Below are 13115 nucleotides of genomic sequence, written 5' to 3'. Positions count from 1 at the left end.
TATTGTTTTCTAATATAAGATTTGAAATTAAAATGTAACACTTAAAGCTGTTGAACACTAGGGAGAAGGACTAATGACAAGTAAAAACCAGGCTAACAAACTGCATGGGTAACTGTATTACTGTGTTGTGATTGACTTTCTTTTATCTTAAAGTAATATTATTAATCTCAAATCCAGTTGAAAGAGCAGTAGGTGTTATATACATAATCTCATTTTAGAGACTGAGTTATGCAAGATAGGAACCAATAACATCATTGCACCTGCTTAAAAAAAAAACCATTCCATATTTGCTGTGTAATGGAATTGTACTCTATGACAGTTTATACTTAAAAACAAACAAAAAAACAGCAACAAATCCCATATAGCCCTGCAGTATCCTTAAAAACTGACAAGAACAAGAATAAGCTAATTGGAGGGGTAGGGATAGTCAGGTAGAGGAGTGAGGCATGACTGTAGTAAAAAAAAAAAAAAAAAAAAGCTCAAACTGTGCTTTTAGGAGACCAGTGTTCCACCCACTGCTTTCGTGGGCACAGCTATCGCCAGAGGTTGGACGGCATTCTTGCCACTTCATGTCCTGCCCATCTCAGGGGAGGAAGCACTGAGTCTCCCTTGTTGTGCCCATTTGGAGCTTGCTCCGCCCAACTTTTGTCTTCCTTCCTAAGTCACATGATGTAGTTTATAGGTCTGTAGCCAGTCTCAAAAACTAGGTGCTTAGATTTGACTTGCTTCTCATTTCATGAAGACTGTCCTCCGCCTCCATTGTTTTCTCTACACAAGCCTCTGGATTGAAAGTATTAGAGTTGTCTTGTTGCTTAGAGAGAATACTATAATACCTGAACAACATTAGGCAAATTAACAAGTAAAATTTGTAAAATGTATAGAAAAATTATGTAGTTTTTCAGGATTAGAGCACATATTTTTCTGAGCACTTCATTGCTTTTGTGGCATTTGTTGTATTGTGTGCTTTCCCAAATACTAAAATTAGGTTTGTTTACCTGGTGCCTTCAATGACAGAACATTATAAAAAAATACAGTAGAGATTTTAAGGTATTTGCAACCCACTCAGTCTATATAAAAAAATATAAAGTTTTGGATGGGAAGATTTTGTTTTTAATGCAAGAGATTCTTACTGAAAATTCAGAAATCAAAACGAGTCTTCTTTTTAATTTTAATGAAATAATCAAAATATGCCTTTTATCTGGTTTGCTATTTAAATTAGTATTTGCTCTCTCAGAGCCACTAGTAACAATTCTGTGCTTGACACAAATGAGGTAAAATTTATGAAATTAGACCTTAAATAATGAATATTATTATTTGTAGGGACATTGTTAATGTGATTTTAGTGGTGGAAAAGCAAACACTTATGGAAACTTTTACCCATCTTTTCACATAGCATTACATTACTATTGTCCTTTTAATGTGTATTTTATCTAAGATCCAAGTCTGACATTTCTTCTTTCATTTTTAGTCGTACAAGTCAGCTGTCTATATCAACACTGTTGGAATTATGCAAAGGCCAAGCAGGAGAGTTGGCAGTTGGCAGAGAAATACTTAAAGCTGGTAATCACTTTTTACTTAATAATAATATAGCAGGTCTTAACCATTTTCCCTCGCCGACTGTCTAATCCTGTAATCTCTGATAGGGCAGTTGTATACAGGGTTTTGTCCCTTTGGCACAGAGGAGGGGGCAGAGGGAGAGGGAAGAGACTCCTTGCTGAGCACAGAGCCAGACAGCCAAAATCAAGAGTTGGCCATTTAACTGACTGAGCCACCCAAACAACCCCTAAGAAATTCATCTTGGCATTACGCTATCTTGATGTTTTGCTTTATTAGATTTTAATATCATTGTTTTTCAATTATTTTTGCTTTCCTTTTCATAGGATCCATTGGTATTGGTGGTATTGATTATGTCTTAAGTTGTATTCTTGGAAACCAAACAGAATCAAACAACTGGCAAGAACTTCTGGGTCGCCTCTGTCTTATAGACAGACTGCTGTTGGAATTTCCTGCTGAATTTTACCCTCATATTGTCAGTACTGATGTTTCACAAGCTGAGCCTGTTGAAGTCAGGTAATTTTTCTTCTGCAAATATATTACTTTGTTCTTCCTTTCTACTCCATCCCCACCCCTCTAAGAAAGACACATTTTAGATTCATGAAAGACTCAGAAGTTACAGAGCATATATAGGTTACTAATACCTTAATCTTTGATTGACATAAAAACCTCAAGTCTAGGCCATGTAATTAAAAATTTATAGATCCTTTGTTCTGAAATGACTTTTTTTAAATGTATAAGCTGTAAATTAGTACCTTTTTATTTGCATATATTTTGCAGTAATTTTGACTTGTCTAGTAATTGAATGTGTTTGTTTTTCTTTCAGGTATAAAAAGCTGCTGTCCCTTTTAACCTTTGCTTTGCAGTCCATTGATAATTCCCACTCAATGGTTGGTAAACTCTCCCGGAGGATATATTTGAGTTCTGCAAGAATGGTTACTGCAGTACCCCACGTATTTTCAAAACTATTAGAAATGCTGAACGTTTCCAGTTCCACTCATTTTACCAGGATGCGTCGTCGTCTGATGGCTATTGCAGATGAGGTGGAAATTGCTGAGGCCATCCAGCTGGGCGTAGGAGACACTTTGGATGGTCGACATGACAGCTTTTTGCAGGCATCTGTCCCTACCAGCTATCCAGAAACCACAGAGAACAGCTCCCTTGAGCGCACAGACCATTTAGAGAAAACTGGAAAAGGACTGTGTGCTACAAAACTTAGTGCCAATTTGGAGGACATTACTGACAGACTGGGCAGCATTTCAGTAGGACTTCCCAGTTCAACAACAATAGAGCAACCAAAGCCAATGGTTCAAACAAAAGGCAGACCCCACAGTCAGTGTTTGAACACCTCTCCTTTATCTCATCATTCCCCATTAATGTTTCCACACTTGTCAACTCCTTCTTCATCTGCCCCCTCTGCACCAACTGGCACTGGAACAGATGTCTCTAAGCATAGACCTCAGGGATTCATTCCCTGCAAAATACCTTCGCCATCTCCTCAAACACAGCGCAAGTTTTCTCTACAGTTCCAGAGAAACTGTTCTGAAAACAGAGACTCAGATAAACTTTCCCCCATCTTTACTCAGTCAAGACCCCTGCCCTCTAGTAATATACACAGGCCAAAGCCATCTCGACCTATCCCAGGTAATACAAGTAAACAGGGAGATGCCTCAAAGAACAGCATGACACTTGATCTGAACAGTACTGCCCAATGTGATGACAGCTTTGGCAGCAGCAGCAACAGCAGTAATGCTGTCATACCCAGTGATGAGACAGTGTTCACCCCAGTAGAAGAGAAATGCAGATTAGATGTCAATACAGAGCTCAACTCCAGTATTGAGGACCTTCTTGAAGCATCTATGCCTTCAAGTGACACAACAGTAACTTTTAAGTCAGAAGTTGCTGTACTCTCTCCTGAAAAGGATGAAAATGATGATACCTACAAAGATGATGTGAATCATAATCAGAAATGCAAAGAAAAGATGGAAGCTGAAGAAGAAGCAGCTTTAGCAATTGCCATGGCAATGTCAGCGTCTCAGGATGCCCTTCCCATAGTTCCTCAACTACAAGTTGAAAATGGAGAAGATATCATCATCATTCAACAGGATGTAAGTATAGTCTTGAAGAGATTAGTTTCCTTGGACCAAGCTAAAAGAAATCTAACTCAGAAATGATGCTTTTCACATGAGTTAATCATGAGAAGCAGTTTTTCACATAGAATTAGCAGTTTTGTATCATTGCTTTGACCACAAACACTACTTGCCTATTTCAAAGGCATTTCTGGTTGCTTCTGTAATGGGTGATCACTTCTGCGTTTGACATTGGTCATCAACACTGTGCCTTCAGAGGTCAACTTTATAGGTGGTCTGGGAAGCCAGACTGAACAAGAATAATATTCTGCCAGGCTAATTTTACAGACTCTTGCGCTTTTAACTTAACAGTAAAAAGATTGCTTTCATTTAATACGTAGACACCAGAAACTCTACCAGGACATACCAAAGCAAAACAGCCTTACAGAGAAGACACTGAATGGCTGAAAGGTCAGCAGATAGGCCTTGGAGCATTTTCTTCCTGTTACCAGGCTCAAGATGTGGGAACTGGAACTTTAATGGCTGTTAAACAGGTAAATATCTAGTGAGCACATAAAAGACTTAAATTATAAAAATGAAGCATGAGTAAATAAGAAAAATAAAGGATATGTCCCTGTGTGTATATGCTTTAGTTCTCAGAAACCTAAATTTCAGAGTAAATACTGCCAAAGCATCACGAATTCTAATGAAAAGCTGAAGCATGATTATTTTAATGAGCTGTAGAAATGACCCTTGAAAGTATAGTGTTGAAGCATGATTATTTTAAGATGCAACATCACGATGGGCCTCATAGAGGTTTTTGGATTTTGTTTGTGCTTTTTATAAACAAGAGTTATGGTTCCATACTCCTTTTAGCAGTGTTACCAGTGTAGCATCATCTTGGGAACTGTAGTTTACTTTTTATAATTAGCATGCTTATCAAGATAAGAAAAGAATAAAGCTTTCATTTTTAAATTATGTTGGTTCTTCTCTGAATAGGCTTTTCTCATTCTATCTTTAGACAGTGTTGGAGGATTGGCTACATCCCAGTTTTTTCCCTTTTCCCGATACTTCACTGCTTCTTAAGCTAGACTCTCTTTTCTAAGAGTTTGACTTGGTTTTTTATAAAGTATCTAAATGGCATCCATGAGCATAAATGCCAACTCCTGTCAATCTATAAACTGATTGGAATTTGTCCATTTTAGATCAGATTGTTAGTGAAAATTGTAAATAGAAATTTATCAGAATTCAAAACTTTGTAAACGTGGTTATTGAAACAGGTGACATATGTCAGAAATACATCTTCTGAGCAAGAAGAAGTAGTGGAAGCATTAAGAGAAGAGATCAGAATGATGAGCCATTTGAATCATCCCAACATCATTAGGATGTTGGGAGCCACATGTGAGAAGAGCAATTACAATCTCTTCATCGAATGGATGGCAGGTATGTTCCTGTTTTAAATCGCCAGTAACAGTACAGGAATTTAACCTTCTGGCTGATACTAAATTTAGGAAAAAACAGTTTAATGAACACTTATTTTTAATAAGTAGCTTGAATTTCTAAAAGCAAATCACCCCTAACATAATATGAACTGGAAATACTTCGTTTTGTCTTACACTGATTGATGGATTGATTGATTGATTGATGGGCAGCGAAGCAAAGTTTACTGAGCAATAGAACAAAGCTCCCAAAGAGGGAGGGGAGCCAAGAGGGTTGGGTTGCCCATTTTGTCTTACATTTAAATATAAATAAGATATTCATTATCTCTACCAAACTTTTTCAGTGTTTCTTTTTAAATGATTGTGTAGCACTGTTTTATAGGAATAATTTTTTTAAGACCTGCTACGTTTAAGACCCATATTTTTCCAGGTGGCCATCATCAATTGGACAGATTTGAGATATTTTAACGTGACAATATAAAAATGAAAGTAAGATATAACTTGGAAAAACTGTAGGTAAACTAGCACTGAAGCATGAAGTTGAACCTTATCATCTACTTGAACAAATAAGAACTGAATTTCGTGTGGTATCAGACCATACATACAGTAAAACAAGTAACTTGGGATGTAATGAATGAATAAGTGCTTGGTTTAACCTCTTAGATTTTCTGCGTCTGAAGGAATGGATTTCTATTTACATATCCGTTCTTTAGTACATCCTCTGATGTTGGTTGTAGCTGCGTTGACTGTTGTTTTTAGGTTGACTATTATCAGTACTTATCAGCGATGTTTATTGAGTTTGCGACCTGTCCCAGGACAGATCTAGTAAACAGTAGCATATGAAGCCTAATGCTGATCTTCCGGCTCCTCTCTTGTCTGGCTTCTGTCTACCTTCTGCCAAATAACATACTAGCACTGTTTACTTAAGTCTTATTAAGGAGGTATTTTGTATATCTTGGTCAAAAAGAGAGGTGAATGGTACATTGCAGAAATAATTACATGCAAAATGTTGTTTTAAAGCTTTCTGAAATCTTGACCTTCCAAAAAAATAGTTCATGGAAGTTTGATGAAAACGTCTAATTGATAGGTTTTGAGATTCCGGGAATGTGTTAGTTTTTAACTCCATTTCACTTCTGATGCAGAGTATAAATTTAACATTTCAAATGTGAATGTGAGCTCTTGTGGCACAAGCTTATGTAACCAAAGTATAATAAACAGTTTTAATTTTGGCTTGAGTTTATGATAATTATATGTTTGTCTTATAGGGGGATCTGTGGCTCATTTGCTCAGTAAATATGGAGCCTTCAAGGAATCAGTAGTTATTAACTATACTGAACAATTACTTCGTGGCCTTTCGTATCTCCATGAAAACCAGATCATTCATAGAGATGTCAAAGGTAGGAGTTCTTTTAATTACTACCTACTAGCAATAAATAGAAAACAAATGTAGTTTTACAACATGGACCTTTGTTGATAGTTTCTAACTTGAGATCAACTATGGGATTGTTTTTCCTGAGTTACTCAAATCACTAGAATTATTAGAAGTGAAAGGAAGCTTTGGAATCATGTAATCTGCCTTTCTCGGAGAGACTGTGACTTTTTCAGTCTCACTGCTAATTGATGGCAAACCAGGTATAAAAATCAGGTCTCTGATTTCCTGTCCTGGTGTCATGATCTGCTGCCTCCCCAAAAGTTCCTGTTCCTGGTTTTATTAAGAATAATTGGGATATCATGTACTTCTTTTGAGAAAAATCCTTTCAGATCTTTTGCAGTTCATCTTATTAACAACAACTTTGGTTTTCTGACATGAATGTCTGTGGCTAGTATTTGACAAAGTATTCAAGTAATTTTATAGCATTAATTTTTTATAAGTTATAATTGCAAAATTACTGTATATATATATTTTGAATTGGTCTAGGTGAGTATGTTTCGATAGGACTTTGCCTTAAAATGGAAACTACACTAAAATTTTAACTCTGAGGGAAGATTTTTGTTGGGAATCATCATATTAAAGGTTTTCCGCACTTAGTAACATTTCTTTAAATGTCTGCCTTTATGTCCTTCTGCCATGTTACTTTGATTTTCCCTCTTGAGGTTCTGGATTTTATTTATTTTGCACTGTTGATACCTGTGTGCCTTTAGCAAGAATGAAGTGAATTCAGAGGGGAGATTTCTCTGAATCCTTCCATGTCCACTTACTTTGTTATTGTCCTGTTTTGTTAGTAGTATTTTACTGAGGTTTTAATCTGTTCTTTTGTTTTTAACATACAAGGTCCTTTGCTCTGTTGACAGGTGCCAATTTGCTAATTGACAGCACAGGTCAGAGACTGAGAATTGCAGATTTTGGAGCTGCAGCGAGGTTGGCATCAAAAGGAACAGGTGCTGGAGAGTTTCAGGGACAGTTATTGGGGACAATTGCATTTATGGCACCTGAGGTGAGAAGCAGCTTTGAATGTGATGAAACAAAATATCTGTAGTTCTGTGGGACAGAACTACAGCAAATTAGTTTGCAGTGTTATTCAGTATATGCTTACCAATTAGCAGTTCATGGCTCTAAAAATAACTTATTCTAAAAATAAGGTTTTAATGATATCCTTGATTTTAGACCCTTAATCCCTGCCTTTCCATCTTTGTCTTGACAAAATTTTAAAAGACAGGTTTTAATAGTTTTGCTTCTAAGGCTATTTCTAACAAAGAATTTGGGGGTAATTTGTACTACTTGTTTTGTAGTACACACAAAGAACACATAATTAGGCATCTCAACAATTGTTCTCTCCCTATTCCAAAGGGAGGTGAGCACAGAGAAGCCGGTCTTAGTAGTAGTGGAAGACATTTAAGCTTGCTATTCTGAATCCGGCTTCTTCTGTTGTGTTCCAAACTCCTCATGTTTACACGTAGTGATAATTGGTTGTCCGCTGGCCTCATAGTTTAAATTAAGCGCACTGGGGATGCTTGGAAATTCTATGATGCGACTCTTTTTCAGAATCTCAAAATTCTCCAAAATACTTTTGTGCCACATAGGAAATTAATGAGACATCAGGGTAGTTCATGGAGTTGCTGTCTATACCACTGTTTCGATCTGAAAAAAAACTAGAATCCATAACTGTTTTTCTCTCTTTTTTAATGAGTCATATTTCCAAATTAACTCTCTATTTTAGGTACTAAGAGGTCAGCAGTATGGTAGGAGCTGTGATGTATGGAGTGTTGGCTGTGCCATTATAGAAATGGCTTGTGCTAAACCACCTTGGAACGCAGAAAAACACTCCAATCATCTTGCTTTGATATTTAAGGTAACTGTGATATAAAAATTACTTCTTTCTGCTAAAACTGTCAGGAGGCAGATTTTCATGGGTTCTCCTTAACTGTCAATCTCAGATGAAAGTATATCCTCCTTGAAATAAACATGCATGTATACGTCTCCAGGAATATACATGGTGTGGTGAATACTGGCAGCATATACAGTCGGTGCTCAATTTTTACAGTAGTCAGGCTCTCTAAAGTCACTGCAAACAATGAGTTAGCAAATGATGAATCATGTTCCTAGGTGAAATATGTAAGTAGATATATCCAACTTTCAAATGTAAAAACATAGAGCTCTTAGGTACACAATCTGCCAGTTTTTAAGATCTGATTTACTATCTTCTGTATTTAAAAAATTTACACCCGAACCAGGTACCAAATCCCGTCTGTTCTATCTTTCTGACAACTCTCAAATCCATTCTGTCCATTTTCAGCAGAGGAGAGTATAATAGTTGAGATTTTTAGCTTTTGATCTACACATGTGCTAGTTAAAAGCTCGGGCTCTGATGGGGGATGGGGTGACTGGGTGATGGACATTGAGAAGGGTATGTATTGTCGTGAGCACTAGATATTATATAAGACTGATGAATCACAGACCTGTACCCTCTGAAACAAACCATACATTATATGTTAATTAATTGAATTTAAATTTAAAAAAAAAGCTCGGGCTCTGGAGTGATACAGACATGGTTTCAAACTGTGCGTCCAGCCTTTAATAGCCCTGTGACTAGGGAAATGACTTACTTGGTCTCCCCTCTGTTTTCTTGGTTATAAAATGGGTATAACGACAGCACCTACTTCACGGGATTATTATGAGGATACACAAAATTATCTCTGGGCCTGAGTAAAGCAAAGTCCACTGCACCGGCACCCAGCACCTCCCACCTGCCATAACTGCCTCCGGTCCTTCCCACACTTACAGAACTTCTGCATTCGGTGCAGTTGTGTCTGATGTACTAAATGCACAGGTGTGGTCTCTCTCACTTTGAATAGAAAGTGTAGGAGAGCATATAGTATAAAGTGAATACTTTACCTACCTGTCTACCATTTTGATGCACTTAGTCGTGTTCATTTGAGACAATAAGGGAAACCCATAGATCCATCTGCTCAGGATGTAGTTGGTCAAATTCTAAAAATCCTAAAATTTGAAACTTCTTGGAGGAAGCCTCCCATCCAGCGGGTGAGTTTTTCCATAGATCCTGTCGGAAGAAAGTCCACGCACTTCAGGTACAAGATGCATGTGTACTACAGCAGTTCCAGCTGTGCAAAGGGTCAACACACTGGTGGTTTCTCTTACAGATTGCAAGTGCGACTACTGCTCCATCGATCCCTTCACATTTGTCTCCTGGTTTACGAGATGTAGCTCTTCGGTGTTTAGAACTTCAACCTCAGGACAGACCTCCATCAAGAGAGCTACTGAAGCATCCAGTCTTCCGTACTACGTGGTAGCCAATTATAAACTATAATGGAGACAGGATGCTCAACAAGGCAAAACTTTTGTGGGGAACCACACTGATAATCTGCTGGCCTTCATGCCATCGAACAGCTATGAACAAGACCAGTGGGAACCCTTGACCTAAGTATGTGATTGACAAATCATGATCTGTACCTAAGCTTAGTATGCAAAAGTCCACAATTTGTGCAGAAACTGTAAACTGTGCCTTTCAAAGAACTGGCCATAGGTAAACAGGAAAGCAACGAAGTTTGCATGACTAATTAACAGAAGCGTATTTTGGGGTTTTTTGGAGCACTTTTTCAGCAATATTAGCAGCTGAGGGGCTCAGGATCTATTTTAATGTTTCAATTATTCTTCCATTTCATATCGTGATCACAAGCAGGGGGTTCTGCAATTCCGTTCATTTTTTTTGTCACTGGCTCTAAATCAGTATCTGCCTCTTTTAGGTCGGAATATGCTGTAAGTAGCAGTAAATATATTTTTAAAAGTTGGTAACTTCTTTATGAACCACAGTTGACCTTTATTTTTTAAATGCCTGGGCAGTTGTGGTTCACTGTGCATTTTACTGTTGGCCCATTCATTTCGTTTTTGGAAATTATGGTTCTATATTTTCATTTCACCTTCACTTTTTATATTCAGGGAAAGGTGATCTTTTCAAACCAGAAAAAAAAAAAAATAGAACTAGGTGTGAACTAGAGTTTATTAAATACCTTGCTCTTGCAAGAGGTTTTTTTTTTTTAATACACATTTAATTTTGTTTTTAAAATTGGAAAATCATAAAATACTACCTTCACTGAGTCAGTCACTGCTCTTTTCATGCAGGTTAAATATAAATTAAGTGAAAATCAACTGTTCTCTGTGATGCAGCTCAAAACCAAGATCAAGATTACCTTGAAATTTGATTTTTTTTAATGTATTGGTTTCTTTTGTAGGAAACTTCACACCATTGAAATCTTACTTTGTATGTAACAATCCATCATTCATCATCCATCACCACTAATAGTGACATTAAACTGCTATTTTCCTTCTACCATGCATTGTCTCTTTACAGTAGGCCTGGCTGATAATTAAAGAAAAATTAACTAATAACTCACCTACCAAGGAGTGATAGTGTTTTTACAAAATAAATTTGCTTGGAACTCCGAAAACGGTTCAGAAGGAAAAGTGAAATTGAATTTGACTTACACACTAATTCTTGGATTTTGCACAATTATCTAATGGTTTTCATCTGAGTTGAATTCAGATGCATGGAGTCCTGAAGGAAAATGGCAGCTCTTTTATCCTTTTTTTGTGAGTCTTTTAAATCAAGTAGTGATTAAATATTTAATACAACTTTTTGAGATGTTAAGTTTTAACTCTTCAGAAGCCAGTTGAATTATTGCAGAGTGAAACAGAATTGGTTATTCTCAAAGACTCAGGATAAACTAAATAAGCTATACAGAGTACATTTTAAATGTACATCACAAATTGGAAGTAAAATAAGTTACAAGATAAGTTTACAGGGATATATTGCATATAATTTTTAAAAGGCAGTTTTTGGGGGGGTTTTTTTTGTTTTGTTTTTTGTTTTTTTATGTGAATGTGTCTTTTAGTGAAATTTTACATTCCTTTGCTTTGGAAGATTGGCAATATTTGAAGAGTTAAAAATAGTACTGAAATGTGAAGTTTGGTAGCTCTAAATGTGTTGTACTTGACTTCCTTTTTTATTTTCTATCTTTTTTATGTGTGTGACTACTTAGAATTTTCACAACCCTAATACGATTGTTTCCGAGTTTCTCATGTGCAAGCTTTAACGGATGCACTCTTGCCATTTTATGTACTGGAAGATCATCACTGGTCAGATTAATACTGTGTCTGACAGAAATGTAAACTGTATAAACTGAGGAACCTCAGCTAATCAGTATTACTTTGTAGATCACCACGCCCACCACATTTCAAACTCAAACTGCCTCTAGACGTCCAAATCCAGTGTTTGAGTTTGTTTGCAGTTCCCTCAGCTTGCTGGTAATTGTGGTGTTTTGTTTTTTTGTTTTGTTTTCAATGCAAATGTGATATAATATTCTTATTTTCTTTGGATCAAAGCTGGACTGAAAATTGTATTGTGTAATTATTTTTGTGTTCTTAATGTTATTTGGTACTCAAAAGTTGTAAATAATGTCTACTGCTGTTTATTCCAGGTTCTACTACCTCAGGTGTCCTATAGATTTTTCTTCTACCAAAGTTCACTTTCACAATGAAATTATATTTGCTGTGTGACTATGATTCCTAAGACTTCCAGGGCTTAAGGGCTAACTTCTATTAGCACCTTACTGTGTAAGCAAATGTTACAAAAAAAATCTCTGGGTTAAGAAAATTTGGCTTAAATGTATCCTTTGTTATTTTAAATATATCGAGATATTTTAATTAAAATTTTTACCCCATTGAACCAATTTTATAGTATTTGTACCTATTTTGGTGTTTGTCTTTATAGTAAATAAAAGTTTTTGAACAAAGGTTGGTGATTTTATTTATTTTGCCAGCTGCCCAGTTATGTCCTTTATAGCTAAAGGATCCAGACCAAGATCACGGGTTCCTCATAGTTGTCAAGTTTTTTCAGTTTCATTCAATCCAGAATCATTCCTCAGTTTTTTCTTGACCTTCGTGACCTTAATATTTTTTAAGATTTCAGTTTATTGTTTTATAGAGGTCCTCTGTTGAAGTTTGTCTGGTGCTTCCTCATGACTGGATTCAGAGTATGCATTTGTGACAGGAGCATCAAAGAGCTGCTGCTGTGCTCTTCTTGGTATGTTTTTTTTGTTTTTTTTAAAGATTTTATTTATTTATTTGAGAGCGAGCAAGAGCATGAGCAGAGGGGGAGGGGCAGAGGGAGAGGGAGACTCCCTGCTGAGCAGGGAGCCCCATGCCCAGCTGGCTTGGTGTGTCTTATCGGGAGGCACTACAAAGCCAATTTGTCCCAGTGCTGGTGATACTGTCATCATCTGAGTAGGCTTCACCATTATAAAGTTACTGTTTCCCTTTGTAATTAATATCTAGCTTTATGTTAAGTATTTTGCAGAGGTGATACTTTGAGACTACATAGTTTGTTCTTCATTCAACTTTAACTCTCTGCTCTGAGCTTTCTTGAATTCTGAATTATTACTCTGATAGTTGCCAAATGGTGATTTTCTAGTTCTTGCATTCTTTATTTTATTAATGGACATTTTGCTATAAAGAAGAGCTTTCCCTTCTCCCACTTATTATTCATTTATATCAAAATGGATTTGTGGATTCCTATTTAGTGAGAGAAAATCGATTACT

The 13115-nt window shown here is 36.5% G+C and overlaps 1 protein-coding gene and 1 long non-coding RNA gene across 6 annotated transcripts in view; one reads left to right on the top strand and one right to left on the bottom strand.

Moving 5' to 3' along the window:
- Window positions 1-12243, top strand: part of MAP3K1 (mitogen-activated protein kinase kinase kinase 1) — a 73092-nt gene extending 60849 nt beyond the window's left edge. For all 3 annotated transcript variants that reach the window (XM_045794321.2, XM_087862140.1, XM_087862139.1), the window contains exons 12-20: window positions 1469-1560; window positions 1881-2070; window positions 2381-3662; window positions 4025-4177; window positions 4904-5066; window positions 6328-6459; window positions 7355-7497; window positions 8221-8352; window positions 9662-12243. In XM_045794321.2, the coding sequence (XP_045650277.2) occupies window positions 1469-1560; window positions 1881-2070; window positions 2381-3662; window positions 4025-4177; window positions 4904-5066; window positions 6328-6459; window positions 7355-7497; window positions 8221-8352; window positions 9662-9811 (2437 nt within the window). In that variant the 3' untranslated portion in view covers window positions 9812-12243. The remainder of the gene's footprint in view (window positions 1-1468; window positions 1561-1880; window positions 2071-2380; window positions 3663-4024; window positions 4178-4903; window positions 5067-6327; window positions 6460-7354; window positions 7498-8220; window positions 8353-9661) is intronic.
- LOC123790181 (uncharacterized) overlaps window positions 1-13115 on the bottom strand; it is a 66024-nt gene that overhangs the window by 15839 nt on the left and 37070 nt on the right. The window contains exon 3 of one of the 3 annotated variants that reach the window (XR_015724522.1): window positions 9400-9561. The exons of the other annotated variants lie outside the window; for them this stretch is intronic. This is a non-coding gene — a long non-coding RNA (uncharacterized LOC123790181). The remainder of the gene's footprint in view (window positions 1-9399; window positions 9562-13115) is intronic. 3 annotated transcript variants of the gene reach the window in all.

This window comes from Ursus americanus, chromosome 5 (assembly GCF_024610735.1).
Source record: "Ursus americanus isolate L20-20 chromosome 5, mUrsAme1.1.p, whole genome shotgun sequence".
Taxonomy (NCBI): domain Eukaryota; kingdom Metazoa; phylum Chordata; class Mammalia; order Carnivora; family Ursidae; genus Ursus; species Ursus americanus.
Note: the sequence above shows the minus strand (reverse complement) of the source record. Positions and strands in the feature narration are given on the sequence as shown.